At 37.6% G+C, this 20,662-nt stretch overlaps 3 protein-coding genes across 3 annotated transcripts; all 3 read right to left on the bottom strand.

Annotated features, from left to right (window-relative positions):
* Nucleotides 1–55: 55 nt before the first annotated feature.
* LOC103973690 (auxin-responsive protein IAA10) lies at nt 56–2,919 on the bottom strand. The gene is made up of 5 exons (XM_009388328.3): nt 2,424–2,919; nt 1,621–1,961; nt 1,367–1,469; nt 654–738; nt 56–377 (listed from the first exon to the last, which is right to left on the bottom strand). The coding sequence occupies exons 1-5, from the start codon at nt 2,879–2,881 to the stop codon at nt 330–332; spliced, it is 1,035 nt and encodes a 344-aa protein (XP_009386603.2). The 5' UTR covers nt 2,882–2,919; the 3' UTR covers nt 56–329.
* A 3,779-nt stretch (nt 2,920–6,698) lies between these two features.
* LOC135623395 (uncharacterized) lies at nt 6,699–8,825 on the bottom strand. The gene is made up of 4 exons (XM_065126318.1): nt 8,561–8,825; nt 7,818–7,879; nt 7,605–7,709; nt 6,699–7,091 (listed from the first exon to the last, which is right to left on the bottom strand). Exons 1-4 carry the CDS (start codon nt 8,742–8,744, stop codon nt 6,957–6,959), a joined length of 486 nt encoding a protein of 161 aa, XP_064982390.1. The 5' UTR covers nt 8,745–8,825; the 3' UTR covers nt 6,699–6,956.
* A 903-nt stretch (nt 8,826–9,728) lies between these two features.
* Nucleotides 9,729–17,598, bottom strand: LOC103973686 (protein LUTEIN DEFICIENT 5, chloroplastic). The gene is made up of 15 exons (XM_009388322.3): nt 17,175–17,598; nt 16,867–17,089; nt 16,663–16,734; nt 16,474–16,584; nt 16,186–16,377; nt 15,935–16,096; nt 15,412–15,507; nt 15,227–15,328; nt 14,922–14,954; nt 14,756–14,836; nt 14,568–14,650; nt 13,317–13,448; nt 11,726–11,786; nt 10,315–10,380; nt 9,729–10,225 (listed from the first exon to the last, which is right to left on the bottom strand). The coding sequence occupies exons 1-15, from the start codon at nt 17,489–17,491 to the stop codon at nt 9,986–9,988; spliced, it is 1,971 nt and encodes a 656-aa protein (XP_009386597.2). The 5' UTR covers nt 17,492–17,598; the 3' UTR covers nt 9,729–9,985.
* Between the last annotated feature and the right edge of the window lie 3,064 nt (nt 17,599–20,662).

Consider the following 20,662-nt stretch of genomic DNA (forward strand, 5'->3'; position numbering starts at 1 on the left):
AAGCTTGTTTGAAGTCAGAGAGAGAGAGAGAGAGAGAGAGAGAGAGACCCATCCATCCAATAGAAAATGAGTAGCGAGTTTGATAAACCTAATCGAAACAAAGGGAAATATATACAATATTGAAATGCCATGCATACACCCGTCACCTAATCAACCACCCAACCAAAAAAAAAGGCAATTCTCCAATATATGATTTTTAATGGGCAAAATGATGCAAACGATCTACACGTCACAGAAAACTCGATCTTGATTCTTCTGTTCTTGTCTTGTTCAATTTTCTACAGCTTCCTTCCTCCTCTTCTTATGGTAGATCATAATGGTCCAATATCTTAGGCAGGAGGATCGCTCTCTATCAAGCCACTGACCTTGTTGAAATGCTGCAGCAATCCAGTCACATTAGGTGAACATTAAAAGTTGTTTACTTGAGAAAAACTAAGCAAAGAAGCTCTCATTTGCAAACTTCTATTTCAATTAGATTAGGCATATTGCAATTTTCTAAAACATAAAGAGATTGAAGATCTAATTTGCAATATAGCATGCACAGATGAGATAAGAAAAAAAAATGGGGGCCATGAAAAGTGCAATTTTGAACATTGTGATTGTTAGGATCGACTTCAATCAGTATAGCACTAGGCTTGGAAGTTGGAACTAACCTTTCCAAAATGAATCGACCTACCAAGCCCATTTGCATCCAAAGTCCTCATGATTCTAAGTCTCTTGACTGCTTCCAAGAACATTCTGCAAGTCAGGTTGTTGGTATACCGAATCAGATAAATGCAGAGAGAAATAAGATATTGATACAAGTAAGGATGAAAAATTAGTGCAGACAAAAATCCTGGAATCAAACCATATGGTCCAGTTCGATTGGTATTATTATTGTTCTTTTTTCTTTTTTTTCTGTTACTATTGTGGTACATGTTGGTTGGTTTACCGCCTGGTACGCTCGTACCCTACCAATTCTAGCTATGTATAATAATACAGACTGGTATTCGACCAAGATTTAAAACCTTAGCTCAGAGTAGTAGCTGTAACATTGCAACAACAACAAAAGTATGCATTGCACAAAAAATCTCAAATACAGTATTTCAACAACAAAAGTATGCAATGATCTGCTAATGTATTTCCACTAAAATTATAGCTAAGCTAGTCAGCAGCTTCAGAAAAAGGTGCTTAAATCATAGTGCAAACAATCCCGATCCACATATTTATACTAATGGCGATAAAGACACCAACGATATCACCATCAACAAAGAAGTATGTCGTGCAGCCAAGATAGTCATCCAGGGATGATTTCTAGCTGCACTTATAGGGCTTGTATATAACTAGGCAAGAGTCAGCATCGGTATGAGATGCAAAGAAGACCTACCCCCATGGCACATCTCCAACCAGCATCCAATCTCCATCTTTGTCTTCGTAAGTAAGAGCAAACTCCAGAGAGCCATCCAATAACTTTGAAATCTTTGCCCCATCTGCCATCATCCACACCAATGAAATTATAACTCCATCAAATCCCAACATAATTAGTGTAAAGTAGAGACAATTGTGGATTTGATACAATTCCTTTGTACTATGACATAAAACATTTCGATTCTTAGGCAGAAAGATAAGTGATGAACTTACGGACAGAGGCCTCGATGGCAGAGGAAATGGTGGGCAAGTGAAACATGAGCTCAAGCGCGACAGCAAGTGCCTCATAAGAGTCATGGGCACTGAGATCCACCTTCCTACCAATAGGATCCCCATCCATTTTCACCTTAACGAAGAAGGAACTCCTCACTTTTCCTCTGCTCTCATGATCCTTGTTGCCATTGTCTGCCTTGCTACCACCATCGGCGCCACCAGCGATGTTGCTCCTCTTGATGGCAACAGCAGTATCAGCCTCAAGGGTGCTGTCTTTGGAATGGTTGAACAAGTTGTTCATCCTGAATTGCCTGATAGGCGGCCATCCCACCACCACCTGACTGCTCCCAACCCAAATTTATTCAGGAATCAATCTAAGGATTAACATTACACAAATCTTTCAATAGAAATCAACAGCATAAGTTTGAGAGATTAAAAAAAAAGGTTTCTTTTTCCCTTCTCACTCCTTTTCAAGAGGCTTTTGTGTACCAAATCCGTTACAACAAGCACTGAATACTTTCAGTCACTGAGATCTTTTTGCTTTAGAACATACCATTGAAAAGATGATAGTAGAGACTAATTAAAGTAGCATTCAAGGAAATAACGGTGATGATATTAGCAAAGAGAAAGGCAACAATATGAGGAGAGTAAAGATGGAATTTTTATGACTTTTCAGTCATTCGGCAACGAGAAGTAACAAAACGAAGGGGGAAAGGAAAAGATAAGACAGAGGAAATGTGTGGAAACAGAAGCCTAAAGTGAAGAGAAAGCAAGGGAACGTGAAGAAAGGACCTCGGGCTCACCTGGGCGGGTGAGAGGAGCCACCGACGTCGTGCGAGACGGACTCCGCCGCCCGCCTCGTCCCAGCGACGCCAGTCCCGATCCCTCCGCCGAGGTTAGTGCCGGAGGAAGACGAGACGGAGGAGGCGGAGGGGGACCTGGGGGAACCAAGGGACGACAGGGACGGGAAGTCCTTTGCCGTCAGGATGCGGCAACACGAGCCCCACCGCGCCGCCGACGGCTCCGACTTCCCCCTCTTCGCCGCCCCCAGGGTCAGCCCCAAATCCAGCTCCTCTTCTCCCTCCTCCTCGCCATCGCCACTCAACACTTCCTCCTCCCTTTCCCCGGCCTTCCCTGGCGCTCCACCGCCGACATCATCCGCCACTAAACCCTCCTCCTCCTCCTCCGCCGCCGCCGCTTCCGCCTTCGACACCGACCCAGGCGACGCCAAGCCTCCATCGTAGCCACGAACCATCTGCATTCTTCCTTCTCCCCTCTCGGGTGGTAGTACTTCTCCACTCAGGTGTTATAGCTCGAGATGGGAAACACAGCGCGGCGACGGGACCCTTTAAAGCAGCGAGTCTGAAGAGCTGCAAGTGACACCACGCCGCATACCCACACACACCCACCAATCACCGTTACGAGTCGTCAACGGTCGTGAGGCTCCGTGAGTCATTGGCCTCGTGCAGGTCTCGGGTTCTCGGAAAATTACGTGCCCTGCGATGGTGGTGGCCCCCGACGACTTGTTGTTCTTGTTCTCTCTTTACAGCCCAGACTTTCCCTCGCCTGTCTCACCTCGAACAGCGAACAACATTTTTTGAGATTACAGAGAGGAAGTGACGTCATATTCTCGTAGTCATTAACATTGCCAGAAAGCCTCCCGTGTTCCCTGCCGTGGATCCGACAGCGCATCTACTGAGCACAAGCTGCCATATCTGTTGGATAAAGGAGCAAATAAGAGAGAGAGAGGCTTAATTAACGGGAGATTAAGTGGGTAATTGGGGTTGCTCTCACCCCCACATTCTTTATAATGAGGGGACAAAGGACTTGGCAGGGAAAGATGCTGTCTCCCCAGTGGGAGGGTAGGGAGAAAAGGATGGGAAAGATGCTCTCTCTCTCTCTCTCTCTCTCTCTCTCTCTCTCTTATAACATAAGATGGTTAAAGAAGATCACTAGTATACCTATCGGATTCTTAACCCGATAAAATGGGATCCGTTATGTAAGTTATTTCAAATTTATGTCCTTTTTTATTTTATGATATAAATCACATTCTTACACGTGAGAAGAGAAGAGATTAGTTATTATAGCACGCATAAAACCCCTTATGTTCCTTCATGTAGGCGTAGGATCCGAGCGAGCGAATGCTTGATGTTTCTAACCCGATAACCGCCCGACGTAATCACATCAAACTCGACGATCCTTCAACAATTTGAGAAGCTGATACGGTGACAATGGTGGGACAAATTAAATCACGGTGCACTCACTCTTCGAGGGAGGTCACATCGATCATCTACGATCATGTTTTTCTTAATCAAAGTTGCGTGCCCTAATTAATAATCCTCCCTCTTTCCTATCTATCATTGCCAATTTAAATCTAGCAAGTTGGACCTATTGCTAAATACCATAGTAATCATGCAAAGATGCTCTGTCTTTCTAATCATAAATTTAAGCGAGTCAATGGTTTTTCTTAAGCGCACATTTAATTAAGAATTAGGACTAATTACTCATGGAGAGTCAGATTTGCGGGACTAATTAATGATGACACGGTTGAATATTAAACTATCAAATCACTCCACGGCTGAGGAGGCGTACGTGATGACGTGTCGTCTCCTTTTCCGAGCAGTGGTGGTCTCGTGCGCGTGCAGAATGATCGTGCCTTTGTAGTGCAGCTCCTACCGGGATGACAAGCCAAGGAGGTGGGGCCCGAGGGCAACACGTGAGATGCTGCTATCCAGGTGGCCCAACATCTCGACTCGGGTAAGACGCGGGCGGGGTTTACGTCCGCTTTCGATTACGAACCACATTTTCGTGGCGAGTCGAACGAAGTAGCACGTGAGCTCGCACACCAAGGTCCTCGCATCATATCTATCTAATCTTGACCGTCCACATCGTAAACAAAACGATCATGATCATCAAAAATTTGCTGAGTTCGTTTCGTAACAACCTTTACCACACCCCACAATGGTCATGTGGATCCCAAATTAACGGGTACGGATAATGATGAGCCCGACACGTACTATCTATCGGATAATAAGGGGACGACCCGAAAGAAATTATTACCCATCTCATTGTTGCAACACTTTTCACTTCGATCAGAATTTTGACGACTTGGAAAGCCATCGACGAGGAATAATTCGGATGTGAAGCGCGAAATCGATGTCCTTAACATTATTGTAGTCACGATCGACCACTAAATGCTATCTATGATTGATGTGTTAAAGGAAAAATATTTATACTTGTGTATAATTTAATTAATTTTGAAGACTACTTTGCCAAAAAAATATGATGTTGATGATGATTATTTTGACCCGGTGGTCTTGTTCTTGGGTTTCACAAAAGGTCTCAGCGGAGTCCTTGTTCCGTGTGTCTTCGCCACAGTTTGCAGCATCCCTTTCTACAGCTTTTGTTGTGGAGCTGGAAGCAATGAGAACCAGTGCTGACTGAATCGATTCAGAGGTGGCTGCCAAGATGTTTAAACTAGAATCGGATCATAACACAACACACAGAATTATGTGATGTTAGGAAGCAGCTCATATCCTTTGCTCTTTTCTGGCAGAATGATGAACGAGCGGAGGTGTTTCCTGTCCTTGATAATATGTTTACTACAGTGAGAGAGAGATGCACGCACATAAGCAGATTCCATGGGAGGCACATTCGTCAGCCGAGCTTTTAGGTGAACACACAGAGACAAGAATCCATGGGAGACAAAACGAGAACCTATAGTTTGATGGAGTTCCATCTTCTTCTGCTGGGTCTGAATCAAACACCGGAGTGGTTTAGTGTATGTGGTTAAGCAACCAAGAATATTATTCCTTTTATGTTTGTCCCATGGCCAACTTCCATGAACTTAAACACTACATAAAACCATAACAAATAGTAAACATTTTAAGCCTTTTGTATTCTCCTAGTGTCCCCAACAATGACCTGATTGTGATGTCTGTGTCCAAGAAACCTTTCTATGTTTTTTTTCTTCTTCTTTTCTAAGATTTGACATGATTTTGATGAGACATTCTTCCAGACTTAAAGATGGATGGATTGGATTGCAAAAGAGACTGCGGAGAAGGTAAACAATGTTTGAGATGAATTACCAAGTTCTCTACTTTCAGATGGTTCTTCTTTTAGATAGCCAATCAGATGATCATGGCCATTGGCTTAATCTAAGAGGCAATCATGTTGATGAATTTATATTCTTAGGAACTTGATCTACTTTATTATTATTATTATTATTATTATTATTATTATTATTATTATTATTATTATTATTATTATTATAATACATACATGAAGAAGGTTAGTTCTTGGTATAATGGTAAGATTATTTCATTACAGCCTGAATAATCAAAAGTCACCAAATAGACTGTCCACTAATACTTTTTCTGAATCTGCAAAGGAGAGAGTGGCCAAAAAAGACTTGTTATCACCCTCCCTAAAATAGCCGTAATTTTAGAATTGTTGTGCATCTTAATGTTACTGTCATCATAATATATCACAATAGCATATTCTTAAAGAAATTATTGGATATATATATATATATTAATTTCATATTTGTCTTTCTAAATAGATTTAGTATATGTATGTCATTTCATAATAAAGAATTTGTACATATGTCATTATGGTCAATCTCTCTCTTAATTTACTAGTATTTGACAGTTAAATTCAAACTCTAATTAACATTAATACATACTATTATGATTATAAGAATATTGGAGATGCTTTGTGATATTTATTTTATTTTTTAAACTCAAACTAGTTAATGCTAACTATGATTAGTTGTGGCCTCCTTGGGTGTTAATCTCAGGCATCTCTTACCCTACTAGGCAACAAGAACCAAGAGATTCATGTTTCCATCAAGCCAAGGAGTCATGTTCTTTTCCCGAGGTTATCTCTGTGGTATAGAAAATAAAACATCTCCATCGATCCAGTGGCAATTTGTTCCGCTATCAAATGAGCTTAGTGTCCTCAAAAAAAGATTTAATGAACTGCTTCTTCAAAACCATCACAAAAAAAGATTTAATTTGTTCCACCATATATGAACTGCTTTTTCAAAACTAATTCACAGAAACCAAATTTTGCACAGATTGTTTCAAAGTGGATAATTGATGAGAACACATACAGCAAATTATCAGTAATTTGCAAGATAAGCACAACAGAATGTTGCAAGAAATAAGCATGTTCTATCTTCAGCTAAAGGTGAAATTTCTTCGAGTTTTTTCTTCATGGTGCTTGAAAGATGTGCATCCTTAATTCCCTGGATTAATTACATTTATAGAACCTAGTATTGAATCAAAATCTATAAGGAAAAAAAGAGAGAAAAATTATTCCATCTCAGAAATCTACTACTTGTACTTCTCCATTATCCTTCTTGCTTCTTCTAATGTTTCCTCCTCATTGGATGTGGTGATCTTGCTACGCGTAGAGAGTTCGTCCGTGTTCAAGGAAACAAAGACGAAATATACGAGTCCCATCACGGCCTGTTGACAAATCAAATGACTGTCAGCCGTAGTTAAAGAATGTCAAAAATACAAAGTGACAACAAACTCTTTTCTTCCAAGCCCTTCATGAGACAGAAATGAGTGTTTAGTGCCTCCTTTGTGAAACATAAAAACCACATAATCTCAAAGAAAATCCAGAGGAAAGTGTGCTTTCCTCGATGCTAATAACACGACCTATGTAACTTCCATGTAGCGAGTGTTAGTATAAAGTGAAAATTGAGTGCTTATATGATTCTCTTAAAAAAATTCATCCATATCATCGGAAACAGTGGATATCATTCAAGATGAAAGCTAGTTAATTTAAACATTTTTGGAACTTTAGTGTAGAAGTATTGATCTTTAAGATATTAAGAACATATAGTAAGTTATGAAAATTGTTACCTTGATTTTTTCCACTAAAGTCAATAACATAAATCTTTTTCTTCTAAAACTAATTCATCGCAGGACTGACATTTGTGAACTTCCTTGGAAATTAGTGGCAAGAGAACGTACCAATACGAAGAATACAGTAGATACGAAGGACTTCAGAATAAAGAGGGCAATAGTGACAGCAACAGTAATGATGCCAATCCTTGCTATTGGTCGAGGAATTGAATCCTGATATTAAAATTGCCAATGTTATGTTTGAATGATGCATTCTACCCAAGAGAGACACATAATTAAATGGTATAACTTAATGAAGAATCATCACTGTAGCAAACCTACCGGCACCAGATTAGCTCCAGCCTCTGTCACATCTTTTCCAATTTTCCAAGCTGTCTGAATGGCTACATCATATCACAAGCAAAAGTTAGAGGGTAATATCAACAAATACCAGCTTAAACAATGCCATGTCTTGAGCACCATTTCATGATTGGCAAAATCATTTAGTACCATCAAATACCTTGAGAACGAACATCTTCGTCCATGATTTTGCTGGTACATTCAGTTGAGACCTAAAATGCTACATGCTTTATTAAGCACTAAATGAATGTGATCTCTATTAGTGATCACACAAATGAGGAACAATATACAGGACATGCATGTAAATATACCTAACTAGTTGAATTTAATTCACCAAAGAAGTTTCTCGCAAGCACAACACCATGTCACACTGGGACTATTTTGATACATCATCTTACAATGGTACGCCACCAGAAGTATGCCGACATTGGTCGATATTGAGTTATCCAGATATTTACCAACTTATAAAAAAAGGAATTGATCGATGTAATAGAAGATAAGCAAACATTAGATGCACAAAAAATCTCACAGGTCGAGTTCCTACATCAAATTAGTAATCGACACAAAAAGGCTCGTGTTTTATCACGACAAGAACAACTTGCCTACCCCGAATCCTACTCCCGGATAAACGGACAACAATACACGAATCAGAAACACAAATACAAAGGTCGTTGCACAGATTTGGAACAGGGTGGAAGAGGGAGAGAGTAGAGTAAGAGACGAACCCTTGAACAGGTTGGATTGGGCGAAGACGACGGGGGAGAGGCGAGAACGCGAAGGGGGGAGAGAGCTCCGGAGGCTTCTAAGCGGGAGGAGGAGAGGCGGGGGGTGGAGGCGGACGGCGACGGTGGCGGTGGTCGGGAGATGGGGAAGGAAAAGTGGGCGGAGAGCCGTAGAAGCAGCGGCCATTTCTCGTCAACTTTCGAGGGGGACAGAGGGAGGAGGAGGAGGAGGAATACGATCGGAATCGGCGGAGATGGTGGAGAGAGAAGATATGGGCCGTGAGATAAGCGTGGGATTTTTTATGCACGGAGAAACCCCAGCCTCACAACCGCAGCATGAATTCGGGTCCTCCATGGTGTGCCGGTTTCATCCCGCTTTAAGATTAGTGCATCCGATTCGATCCGCACCTTTACAATGGTACCCACAAGAGGCGCTACGTGGGGATGTGATCAGGACGGATCGATCTACGATGCTAGCCCGAAGAAGCTTGTAAGAAGAAGTTAGTTTCCATGCATTATCGGATTCAATCCGCCAAGGATCTGACTTTCCAAACAGAAGATCCGAAAATTTAGGGTCCAATATGTTATAATTCGAGGATCAATTTATATACAACGAATTCTTTAAAAAAAAAATCAAGTTTAAAAATTTTTCAAAGAGCACCCAAAAATTTTTTATATAGTATTTTTTTTTCAAAATGATCATCCTACCTCCATCGATCATCGCCTTTTGCCCATTAGTTACCCTCCACTAGTTTTGCCCTATGTTTTTGTGCACAGGCTAATCCCTTGGACCATCCCCTTCTTGCGTGGATACCTATGCTCATGCTCGCGACACCCTTATGTCTAACGAGCAGGTGACGATAGCGAGCAAGAGATCATGTATATATATATATATATATATTTCATTCGTTAACAAAAGTTAACTGACATCCTCAAAATTATATGAGTTACAAAGATTACTGCAAAGAAAAGTTTAGCATGTAGAATTATGAAAAGAGAAATGTACCACGGAAGTAAAAAAATACATTTGTTCATTTTCAATACACCATACCAACTTGTAACTGAAATCTGGTCAAATACATATTGATCACACAGAATTAAATTCAAACTGTTTGATGTCGATATACAGATTATAAACTCATACTGTTAGAGAAAAGAAAACTTTATCATGTAAAATCAAGAAAAGAGAAATTACTTTGGTAATATAGAAAACATATTTATCCATTTTCACGCTAGTCATCCTTCTGAATAAGGATGGAAAAACAAGAAAAACGATTTCAATATGAGACTGAAGGCTGACAAGGCCAGCTAAGAGCATTTCCAATTATAACGCATTTACACAACATAAACTACAAATTTTGGAAAGATTAATCTGACAAGAGGGCTACAATTGAGCCATTCAAGTGCCATCAGGGCTTGGGATATGGCCTAGCCAGTAACTTGTTGAGACTGGTGGGCTGCTGTAGAGATTTCACCTTGCTGATCCTCTTTAGGTGCACCACTGCTAATTGCTGCAGCATTGGACAGGGTCGAGCTCAGTTGCAGATCACCATCTACTGTTACTACTTTGGTCTCCAAGGTGGGGATTATGGGAGGCCTTGTCCTACGTGTAACTGTCATCTTCAAGCCCTTGGTTGTGTGGATCGTTGCACCTGTAGTCATCTCTACCTGCACAAAAGGATAAGACACGCAGCCATCAGATGATCAACGTTAGAGCAGTTGTAAGCTACGATGTCCATAATATCAGGAATGCATACCGGGGGAGCTCCTAAGGCCATTTGGAAGTTGAATCGCCTAATTAGCATTGCGGTCGCAACCACTGTCTGCAGAAAATACGTTTACAAGATCAACAATAGCATTTCAAGGCCGAGAACTGTTTAAATATCTTCCCTCGAAGCAGAGAAATGTTCCAAATATGAAACATGAAAGGATTATTCTATCAATAATATGATATTCCATTGTTTCATCTGCAGGCTAATTATTTTTGGGGTTCATCTGTTGCACTGGTCAGCTCTAATCCTCATACCAATAACTCGATCAGATCATGTTGAACATCTTCAGCATGCAATGAAATACAAAAGTCAGAAATCTCAAGTGCCAAGAGCCAGAAACAGGTGAGAATCACACTAAAAATTACTAATATGAAATAATATACATCACAGCATGATGGTCGGACGCCAAGGCCCGTAACATGAATGAGGAAAGAAAGAAAAGGATCTCTAGCTTCAAGTCTGCGTTATAAGCAATGAGAATAGTTCGGAATCTGATGATCAGAGAAATGATGTGGAGTTTGACATGGTCTGCGTGTATGTATTCATTTCCATATGATTGATCAACAATAAAGTAAACAGAAAACTATATTAAAAAATAACATATATATAATTGTTTCTAGAGATCATTTAATCTAGAAATATGTAATAAAAGAACGATGATCTCAAATGAAACTAAAGGTTTTAGATTAAATAGAACTAAAACTGAATATCTTAAATACAAATTTAGTAATTCTAAAAATAGACGAGAATATAATTATAATGGATGGACAAGAAATCCCTTTAAGTAAAGGTCTTAGATATCTTAGATTAATTATTCAACAAGATGAAAAGATCGATAAATATATTATTCATAAAGTAAAAATAAGATGATTAAAATAACGAGGGGCATCAAAAGTCTTGTGTGATCATCATATATTTTTGAGATTAAAAAAAAAATTTATAAGACGATCATGAGACCAACAATACTTTATGGATCTATATATTAGGCAGTTAAGAAAAACATATATAAAAAATTTATATTGTCGAGATAAGAATGTTGAGACGGATATATGTAGTTACTAGGAAAAATAAGAAAAAAAATATTTCTTTTCATAAATAATTAAGTATTGCTTCAATAGAGGATAAGATGAGAAAAAATTATTTAAGATAGTATGAGTATATGCTGAGGAGACCTCATGATACGATAATCAGAAAAAGTAAAATAATTAATATTAGTGGTATGAGAAAAGATAGAGAAAGGCCTAAAATGCCTTTAATAGAAATTATATATAACGATTTAACTACTCTGAACTCAACTAAACATATGGTTTTTTACAAATTTCAATCACGACAAATGATCCATATAGCTAACCCCAAATAGTTAGGACTTACGACTTTGTTATTGTCATTGTGTTACCTCAAAGGTGGCAAACATGTCTCCAATGCATTTTCGTGGTCCACCACCAAATGGTAAATAACTGAAAGAAGTGGATACGATATATTATTTATATAGCAGTTGAAAACGAAATACTGAAAAACTTCCATACACATGGTTCATTAACAATTGATAGTTCACAAGACAACATGTGAAACATAAAAATAATGTCAGCAACATGTAGTTCTTGATTCCAAATATGATTCATTATAATGTTCTCTTCAGGGATCATTCATCAATATTGAAATTGATGTAATTTCCTCAATACATATACAAGCAATATAAAACCATGACATCAAAGATGGGATGTAGCACGTATGATCACTTCCTTAAATGGAATACAATAAAGCTTCAATGAGCCCAAAATTTAAAAGATTAATTTCCATTTACACAAATCACTTAACTGACTATCCATTTAGACCAACACTTAGTCCAGATTTCTGAGTTTAGAATCTGGCTTCCAAAATAAAATGATCCTATCATCCTACGATTTTAACAGGAGCTATAATTGCTTCTTTAAATTGAATCCATCATAGCTTCAATGGACCCAAATTACAAAAAATGAATTTCCATTAACACAAATCACTTGATCAACCATTCATTTGGATCATCCTTCAGTCCCTGGTTTTCTCAGATCAGATTTTGACTCCTGAACTAAAATGATCTCTCATTCATGTGATTTAACAGGAGTTCATGTTCGACAGAAACTGCTTTTTGAAAGTAAAACACTCACTTTTCTGATCAAATCTTAACAACCATAAAATTCAAATGATTTTCTCAGGGATATTTTGCTGAAGGAAGAAACTAACCAGTTGTAGTGCAGGTTAAATATATTGCAATTAAACTCTCCTGCTACTCCCTTCACAATTATCATGAAGGTCAATATTGAGAATAGATGTAACTGTAATTGGATATAAAAAAAAGAATGCTAGTTGAACAATTATTGATTGAAAATATGTCACTGTTCCATCACATGTAGTATTCAACTTACTGGAGGTACACATGAGAAAGGTTTCCAATTGTTGGAAATGATTCACTAAAGCTTTCTGGTCATTAGTTTTAAAGAATCCCATATAAAGCAACAAAGTAGAATCATTTGGTGCAACAAAGACTTACAACTGGAGAAATAACAGGCAGAAAGATAACAGTTAACATCCAACAATTAAGAATATGTAGACTGTAAAGTTTAGCTTTGTGAAGAAGAATAATGTTTACTAGGCAGCATATACATGCGACTGGGCACAAGAGAGTACATCATAGTTTGGCTTAATCCAAGTAAGCAATATCTCCCAAAAAACATCAACTAAACAATAATATACAACAGTTTAAATTGAACACTGCAGCATAAATAAGAGACCATATGAAAAGCGATATGTACTAAAGAGATTCCTATAGATAATTTTTGCAGTCTGAGACTTTATTATTAAAATTTGGAGGCAAGCAAAAGACTGCAAGATTGGTAAGCAAGCTATACATATGTAGTTATTTGGATACTTAAATTTCTCCAACAAGAGAACCACAGCTGCAGAATCTAAGACTAATAGTAGATGCTAATTCAGAGTCAGCATGGAACCTGAAATTCTGATTGCTTTCATTTGGATTCGGTCCATCCAATGGCCACCTTTCAGGATTGAAACTCTCAGCATCAACCCAATGCTTAGGACTTCTATGGAGGTTCCATACAGAAATGAAAATGTCTTCACCCCTGTCATTCAAAGAAGACTTCAATAATGATGGAAAGTATAGTTATTAACTTCCAGATATCTTAAAACTGACACTTGACACAGTGGAAATAAGAAACACATCACTGTATCATAATGAATGAGCTCAGAGCTAATAGTATCAAATTGATAAACTACACTATGATCTTGCTGTCAAAGTAGGTCTATGTGTTTGGATGCTCAAAGGACAAATAAAATGCATGCATGCATGACTTTTTATTATGCTATCCTTCATGTATATGCTTGCTCATCTGCAGGTGAAACACATCTACGGTGAAATTATGGGCACAAAAAGAAGAAAAATGATGGACACTACATACTAATAGTTCACAAAGCTATATTTTTGAGACATTCAAGGTTGAGGTTTAACTTGTGCATCTAGCAGGTTGAGTTTATACAATCTAAGGTGGATTTCCTTATAGCAATCTCATGTCCCTTATGGGGCTTTTACATTTTATGGATTTTCTCTATCTTCACTAATATATACTTTTTTCCTTTTTTACCCTTGATCTATAAACCACATTTCCAAATGTACCTATAACATTTCTTAAATGTGATTGCTGGCAATCCATGTAGAAGCCTCATTTAAGTTATTTCCATTTCCAATGACAGCTCCATGCCCATGTCATCTGATTAGTGTCATCCCATGTTCTCTTTCCTTCATATAATTTAATGGACAAAATATTGGGTTGAACGATACCTGTCTTCATTAAAGACTATCATATTCTATTTCCTCCCCCATAGAGTTACAGAAAGCATCAAGTGTTAAAGTCTGTTGTTTATGTTTGGTTGATCCAGTAATGGGAAATTTACAAACCACTGACATTGGTAAGCACATATAGAACCACCACGGGCAGCAGGCACTTCTAATCAGATTAGAAGATTTAAGCACATGCCTAATTCAGGAATACCGTCAATTCCATTCACAGTCAGTAATAGGGAACATTCTGAAGTATAAGACTACTATCATCCAATGGTTTTCGCTTCTCGTTTGTGCAAAGAAGAGCTACCATACACAATGAAAAAATTCTAAAGATAGATAATCATATCTAGTTCAGTAAAATATGCATGAATTATTTAAGAGTACAATAGCATCTCATCACCTGCTTATTGGATACTTTCCGAGCACATCATCTTCGAGAGAACGACGGATTAAAACAGGTGGCTGTGGGTAAAGTCTCAATGACTGCAAAAAGGATTAAATTTGGATGCATAAACATTGCTATTTCACATAAAGCATACAACAAAAGCAATGTCCCATTGGTAGGTATATACCGAATGAAGATCTTACTTCATTAATTACTCTAGAAGTATACTTCAGTTTCTTCATGTCCTCAATTGTTGGAGATCGGTCACCTAAAACAGAATCAACCTAATACCCATCATCAAATGAAGTGCCATATGGTTGTCACTGAGCAAAAAGAATAACACCTTTATCCAGAATTACATAATTTTACCTCATCCTGGAGCTTAGCAACTACTTCTGGTGCCTATATAAAGAAAATACATCAGTTAACTTGCAATAGAACTATATAACTTGCAATCTCCACATAAAATTCATTGTACCTTTATGAAGAATTACATAAAAGAAAATTAGGTTTTTGGCAACGACGAATGTTTTTTGTTCATGTTTGTGTATGATGATGTTAGTATGTCATTTGGCAGACATTCCATCCAAGTTTCCTATTAAAATCTCCAATACTTACTACAATACTTGGCATAAGAACAGTACTCAGAAGTATTGTAATCATAGAATAGACACCTTAGAAAGAAGATAAAATGTCCATGTTAACACTGCAGCAGATGTTTCATGACCAGCTATAAGCATTGTCATCAAATCATCTCGAAGTTGTTTGCTAGAGACCTAGACAAAAAATAAAACAATTAAGCGAGTAAGATTGACTGAGAGACCTGCGTATTAAATAAAGCATGGAATTCAAGGCATACATCATCTCCAGAAGCAAGTAGGAAGTGAAGAATGCTAGGATCTTGCTCATTCATGTATTCTTCATGGAATTGCAATTCTTCTTGCTCTACCATTCTCTGCAATTATGAACATATAAATTGTAATGAGAATAATGCAATGATCTTACTATAATGTTACAAATAGATCAAATAATTTATTGAAGTTATAGAACATTGAAGTCAAAGTAAACCTTGGTAGCTGCACTAAAGGAGCAAAGGATCATAGCATGCCAAGATGTTGGTAAGAAGCAACACAAGGGGCAGCAGATATATAGCATAGTCATTAAGTTATATACAGAGATCTTTCTGAATAAAATCATGAAGTGTACTGAATAATGACAACCAGGAAAAAGAGTTCATGCCTATGAATATCTTAACAACTCTCTAGACTCTAAATAAAGGGAGAGAGAATTGCTGACATTTCAGTTCATCAAGAAATGAAACCCAATGAACAAAAAAAAGACTAACCAGTTGCAATAAATATAAAGCAGTTATCATGAATTACCTTGCAGATAGCAATAAGATCATCCAGTGTCGTATTAATCAACTTAAGGGCTTCTGAAACCTTCCTCTGCCTTGGGGAGATGTTTTTCCATATTGGAATTTCCCAAGTAGGAATGGGAGAAGTACTACGCATCTCTGCTTCCCGCAGGGCGACATATACTGCCTGATGATCCCATTAACAGAGAAACATATTATGGAAAAGAAACAAATTTTAACTGATTCTAATGGTAAAAGAAACAAACAAATGATCACCTCGACAATTCCATTATCATGGGTTAATGAATCAAACTCATAATTAAAAACTGCCTTTCCAATTATGTCAAGTGTCAACCGTGAAAAGAGCGACTCCATCTCCACATCCTCTCCATCCGAGGCTGCAGCATCCAACTTCTCACACAGTCCAAATGAAGCTTTCCCAAAAAGGTTTATCATCGCAGACACATACTGTTAAATAGACCAAAATTAGTATGTATCAGAAATCAAACAAATGTTTAGAAAGTACAGATTCAGATTACTTAATTACAATCGTTTAGGAATCACCTTCTGATGCAATGCCGGAACAATTGCACGTCTCCTAACACGCCAAACCTCACCATCAGCTGGAATCAAACCCTTCCCCATCACAAACTCCAGAATTTCTGCTAGTATACCCTGCATTAACCATTACTCTAGGTATAATTATAAATGTTAGACAACCGAACAGGTACAATGATAAAAACATGGAGATACCTTGGAATAAGCCTTGGAGTTGTTCTTCAGTATGTGCTTAGCAATGTCCGGGTCCGAAATAATCAGAAAGGACTGATAAAAGTCGAAACGTTAGCACTCCTTATTGAAAAAAGGATGCAGAACTACAACCTTTTTTCTTTTTTTCGAATTTTTCAGTAAGAAGGCAAAGAAACAGAATGATAATAGATATGCCCATGATTTTACCTTAGGGCCGAAGTTGAGGCGAAATATGCCTCCATAAGTGAGGAAGAGCTCGTAGAGAGGGATGAAGAAGGCCTGCCCTGCAACGGCATCAACCGATCCTCTCGCCTGAGGGATCTCAAGGAGCTCACCGCTGCCGCTGCAGGCCCATCTCGAGAACAGCCGCTCCAAGAACTCGTGCGGCAGCCCCAGAGTCGAAAGCCCATTCCTCAGCGCAAGAACCCACCTTTTCTTGAGAAGACAGGTTCAAATCCATCACTAGTTCAGAAAAGAACAATTTGACGAAAGAGAAAAGGAGAAGTGCAACGGACCCAGGCTGCTGGACGGTGAACTCGCCGGAGGCGATGCGGGCGGCGAGCTCAGCCCTCCGGTTCTCCTCCAACGGCCGCTGGACTTCCGTCACCGCCTGGTCCTCGTCACCACGGTCGTTGCTGGAGGACGAGCATCGGAAGGAACGCCCTGTAGGCCGCAAGGGGAGGCTCGGAGTAGATCGGAGATGTGCGGGTGACTCAGCTTTACGACCAAACGGACGACGAGAAGAGGCAGCAGCCAAGGCTTTGCGTTGCAGCCGCGGTTTGGATGAGATATGGGCGACTTGGAGAAGAGAGGAGGAGAGGTTAAAAGCCATGGAACGTTACTCTTGCTCCCCCACGAGAAAGAGGTCAAGCGTTCCTCCTTTTCTCAAGAAGGAAGGTGGTAGAAGTAGCGCTTTAACCGGCCAACACAAAGGCACATGGGAGGATTAGATATCAAGAGCTTTCAAGTAGACACGCTTCACGTGCGTCACTACCTATGAAAGGTGAAGTTTGAAGATTCCATCTCAGTGCTCCAAAATTCCGTATAGAAAGCTACAAAAATTCCTCTTGGCTATCAAATCAAGACGACGATGCAAATCAAGTCTCTCTACTTTCGATAATGTCTTCATTTGGATCCTTGTTGGTATCTGGGGGGAACCTTAATATGGTTTGGGTTATGAAATCACCAGAGAGACTTCCATTGGACTGTAATGTCGATGTGCCATGCTGCAGTAACCTTGTTGATCCTCCTGACTGGTTTACGCCCAAAACTTGAACTTTGTTTTGTCCTCGATGCATACTTCCTAGACCTCGATGTGCCATGCTGCAGCACCTTGTTGATCCTCCTGAGTAGTTTATGCCCAAAAAGTAAACTATGTTTTGTCCTCGATGCATACCTTTTTTCCTCTCTCGTTGCGGACACGGAATGGTGTCGAACTCCGTCTCTGGGGCCCTAATGTTCTGGATCTTCTGCTGCCTGAAGATGGGAAGAGAACAAGATGATCGAGCGAACTTGGATCGCCCGGTGCGGTGCGTGAAGGAGGATGGGATAAATCAAGACGATGCACTTCCAGACCAACAATCCACAAAGCTTCTCTGATGATACCGGGACAAGAAATGGAAGATGAGGACATTTGAGAGCAAGAAAGGCTTGGAATCCGAAGCCGTCGCATCATCGGGGATCCCATTGCAGAGATCCTTAGGGTCTTTCCCGTCGATGGCGCACCCAACAGAGCAACTTTTGTATCTACTTCTCGAGATGTATAAACTAGCAAATCTTTCTCGAGATGTGCACACTAAGTGATTCTTTCTCCTTTTTGTTATTGACAAAAAAATAATAATAATAAAATAATAGTATAATTTATTTTTCTTTTTATTAATTTTAAATTATAACAAAGGTAAAGTATCAATTTTATTTGTGCATCATTATAGTTTTAAATTAAGATATGCACAATTTTAAAATCTTAAATTTTATTCTTACTTTATGCATGATACAAAAAAAATAATCATCATTATGGGAATATCATACATGATACTCAAGCATTTATGATATATCATTATATATAAAAAAATCATAGTATTATATGCATCATTCCAAATCATAAAATTTTTACATCATGATGATATTAATTTGTCAAATTATATTACATCCTACCATGCATGATCATAACTTCTTATTTGTATCCATCAACATAATATCATACATAATTTCATATCATCACATGAAGGATAACAAGAAAAAATTAGTGATGAGATATATTTCATGGATACAAGGAATTATAAAAATCATATATAAGATCATATGAATACCAAAAGACATGATTCATATAGTAAATCTCCTCTTTAAATAAAATACCAAGAAAAAATCATAAGAGTACAAAGAAGAGATATTGATTAAAAAAAATCTTAAGTAATTCCAAGAAATCAATATTTGAATAAAACTCATTCAAATTCAAATCATCAAAATTATTTTCAAGAGATTCAAAATGACATAAGTTGATTTATCAATCTCTTGAGATGCTAGGAATTTTCTTTCTCCCTTTTATCATAGTAAACAAGAACGAAAAAGGGAAGATATGCATAACAAAACTCAAGTTATAAATTCTGAAGATGTCAAGTAGCATATCATGGTTTGTTAGGATAAGTCTCCCTTTTTTTTTGTGAATAGCAAAAAGAAAAAGGAGAAAATGATCTCAATTCATACAAAGATTTCAAGTATTAAATATCAAGAAATCAAAATCATGAATTGGATTGTTTTCCTCTTTAGAAAATGGCAAAGAGAAACCTAAGAGATCAAATAAGAGATCTTGATTTATAAAATATTTCATGTTATAAATCTTGAGAAATTATGATTTTGATAAAACTCATTCAAATTCATTTTCATAGTCCAAGAGATTCACAAAAGCATAATATATATGGATTCATTAATCTTTTATCGAAAAATCAATAAGATAGAGATGGAAAATATATTCCCTTTTTATGTGTTTTATTTTAAGTTGTTTCTTTCATACAAACATGCCTTTGTCTTTTTATGCCAAATAAAAACATGCATCAATATTTAGGATCGAAAAATAAATTTCATCATAAAAACCATCAAGACCAAAAAAAGTATAACATATTAAACATAAGGCTTCTTCAAACAAGAGATTTGATTCATCATTTTAATTCCAATGATAATTCATTTTCCTTTTTATATGTTTCATTTTATATGATTGATTTCATATAAATATGCTCAAGTTTTTAAAACCATCCATCTTGTTTAAAACTAAAAAAGCAACTTCCATCGCGACAAAGATCAATAAACCATAAATCACAAAAATCATCATGTATAATTTTAAAATCTCATACATAGTATAAAATCATCAAGCATGGTATCAAAACTTTAATATTTTTATTACACATAAAATATTTAATTTTAACATTTTATTCTTTTATCATAAAACATGCAATAGTTATGATATATATATATATATATATATATATATATATATATATATATAACTAAGCATGAAAAGCACTAAGTAATTTCATGGTGAGGAAAAGGATATTTGATTGAGTCGCTTACCTTGTTAACGAAAGCCGTCAAAGTGTAGTTCGTCACCTTGCCCTTGTTGGTTTGCTCCTCGTCTTCGGATGCACTCGTTTCATCCCAACTTACTTTAAGTGATGTTCTCTTCTTTTTTGACAACTTCTTTTTAAATTTATTTTTATTCCTTAATTCTTGTTTAATGAACTTTTTAGTTTTATAATAAGAAGTTTAAGTTCATCATCCTCGTCTTCGGCTTTCGTTTGAGTGGACTTCATTTGTTCTAAGTGTCAAATCCTTCTTATTCTTTAATTCTTGTTCTCATGTTCATCAAGTTTCATACAACTCATTTCGTAGGTCATCAATGACCCAATCAGTTCTTTGATGGGAAAATGGTTTAAGTTGTTTGATTCTTGTATTGTCATTACTTTCGAATCTCAAATTTTAGAAAGAGATCATAAAACTTTATTAACAAGTT

This window comes from Musa acuminata, chromosome BXJ2-9, assembly GCF_036884655.1.
Source record: "Musa acuminata AAA Group cultivar baxijiao chromosome BXJ2-9, Cavendish_Baxijiao_AAA, whole genome shotgun sequence".
Classification (NCBI taxonomy): Eukaryota; Viridiplantae; Streptophyta; class Magnoliopsida; order Zingiberales; family Musaceae; genus Musa; species Musa acuminata.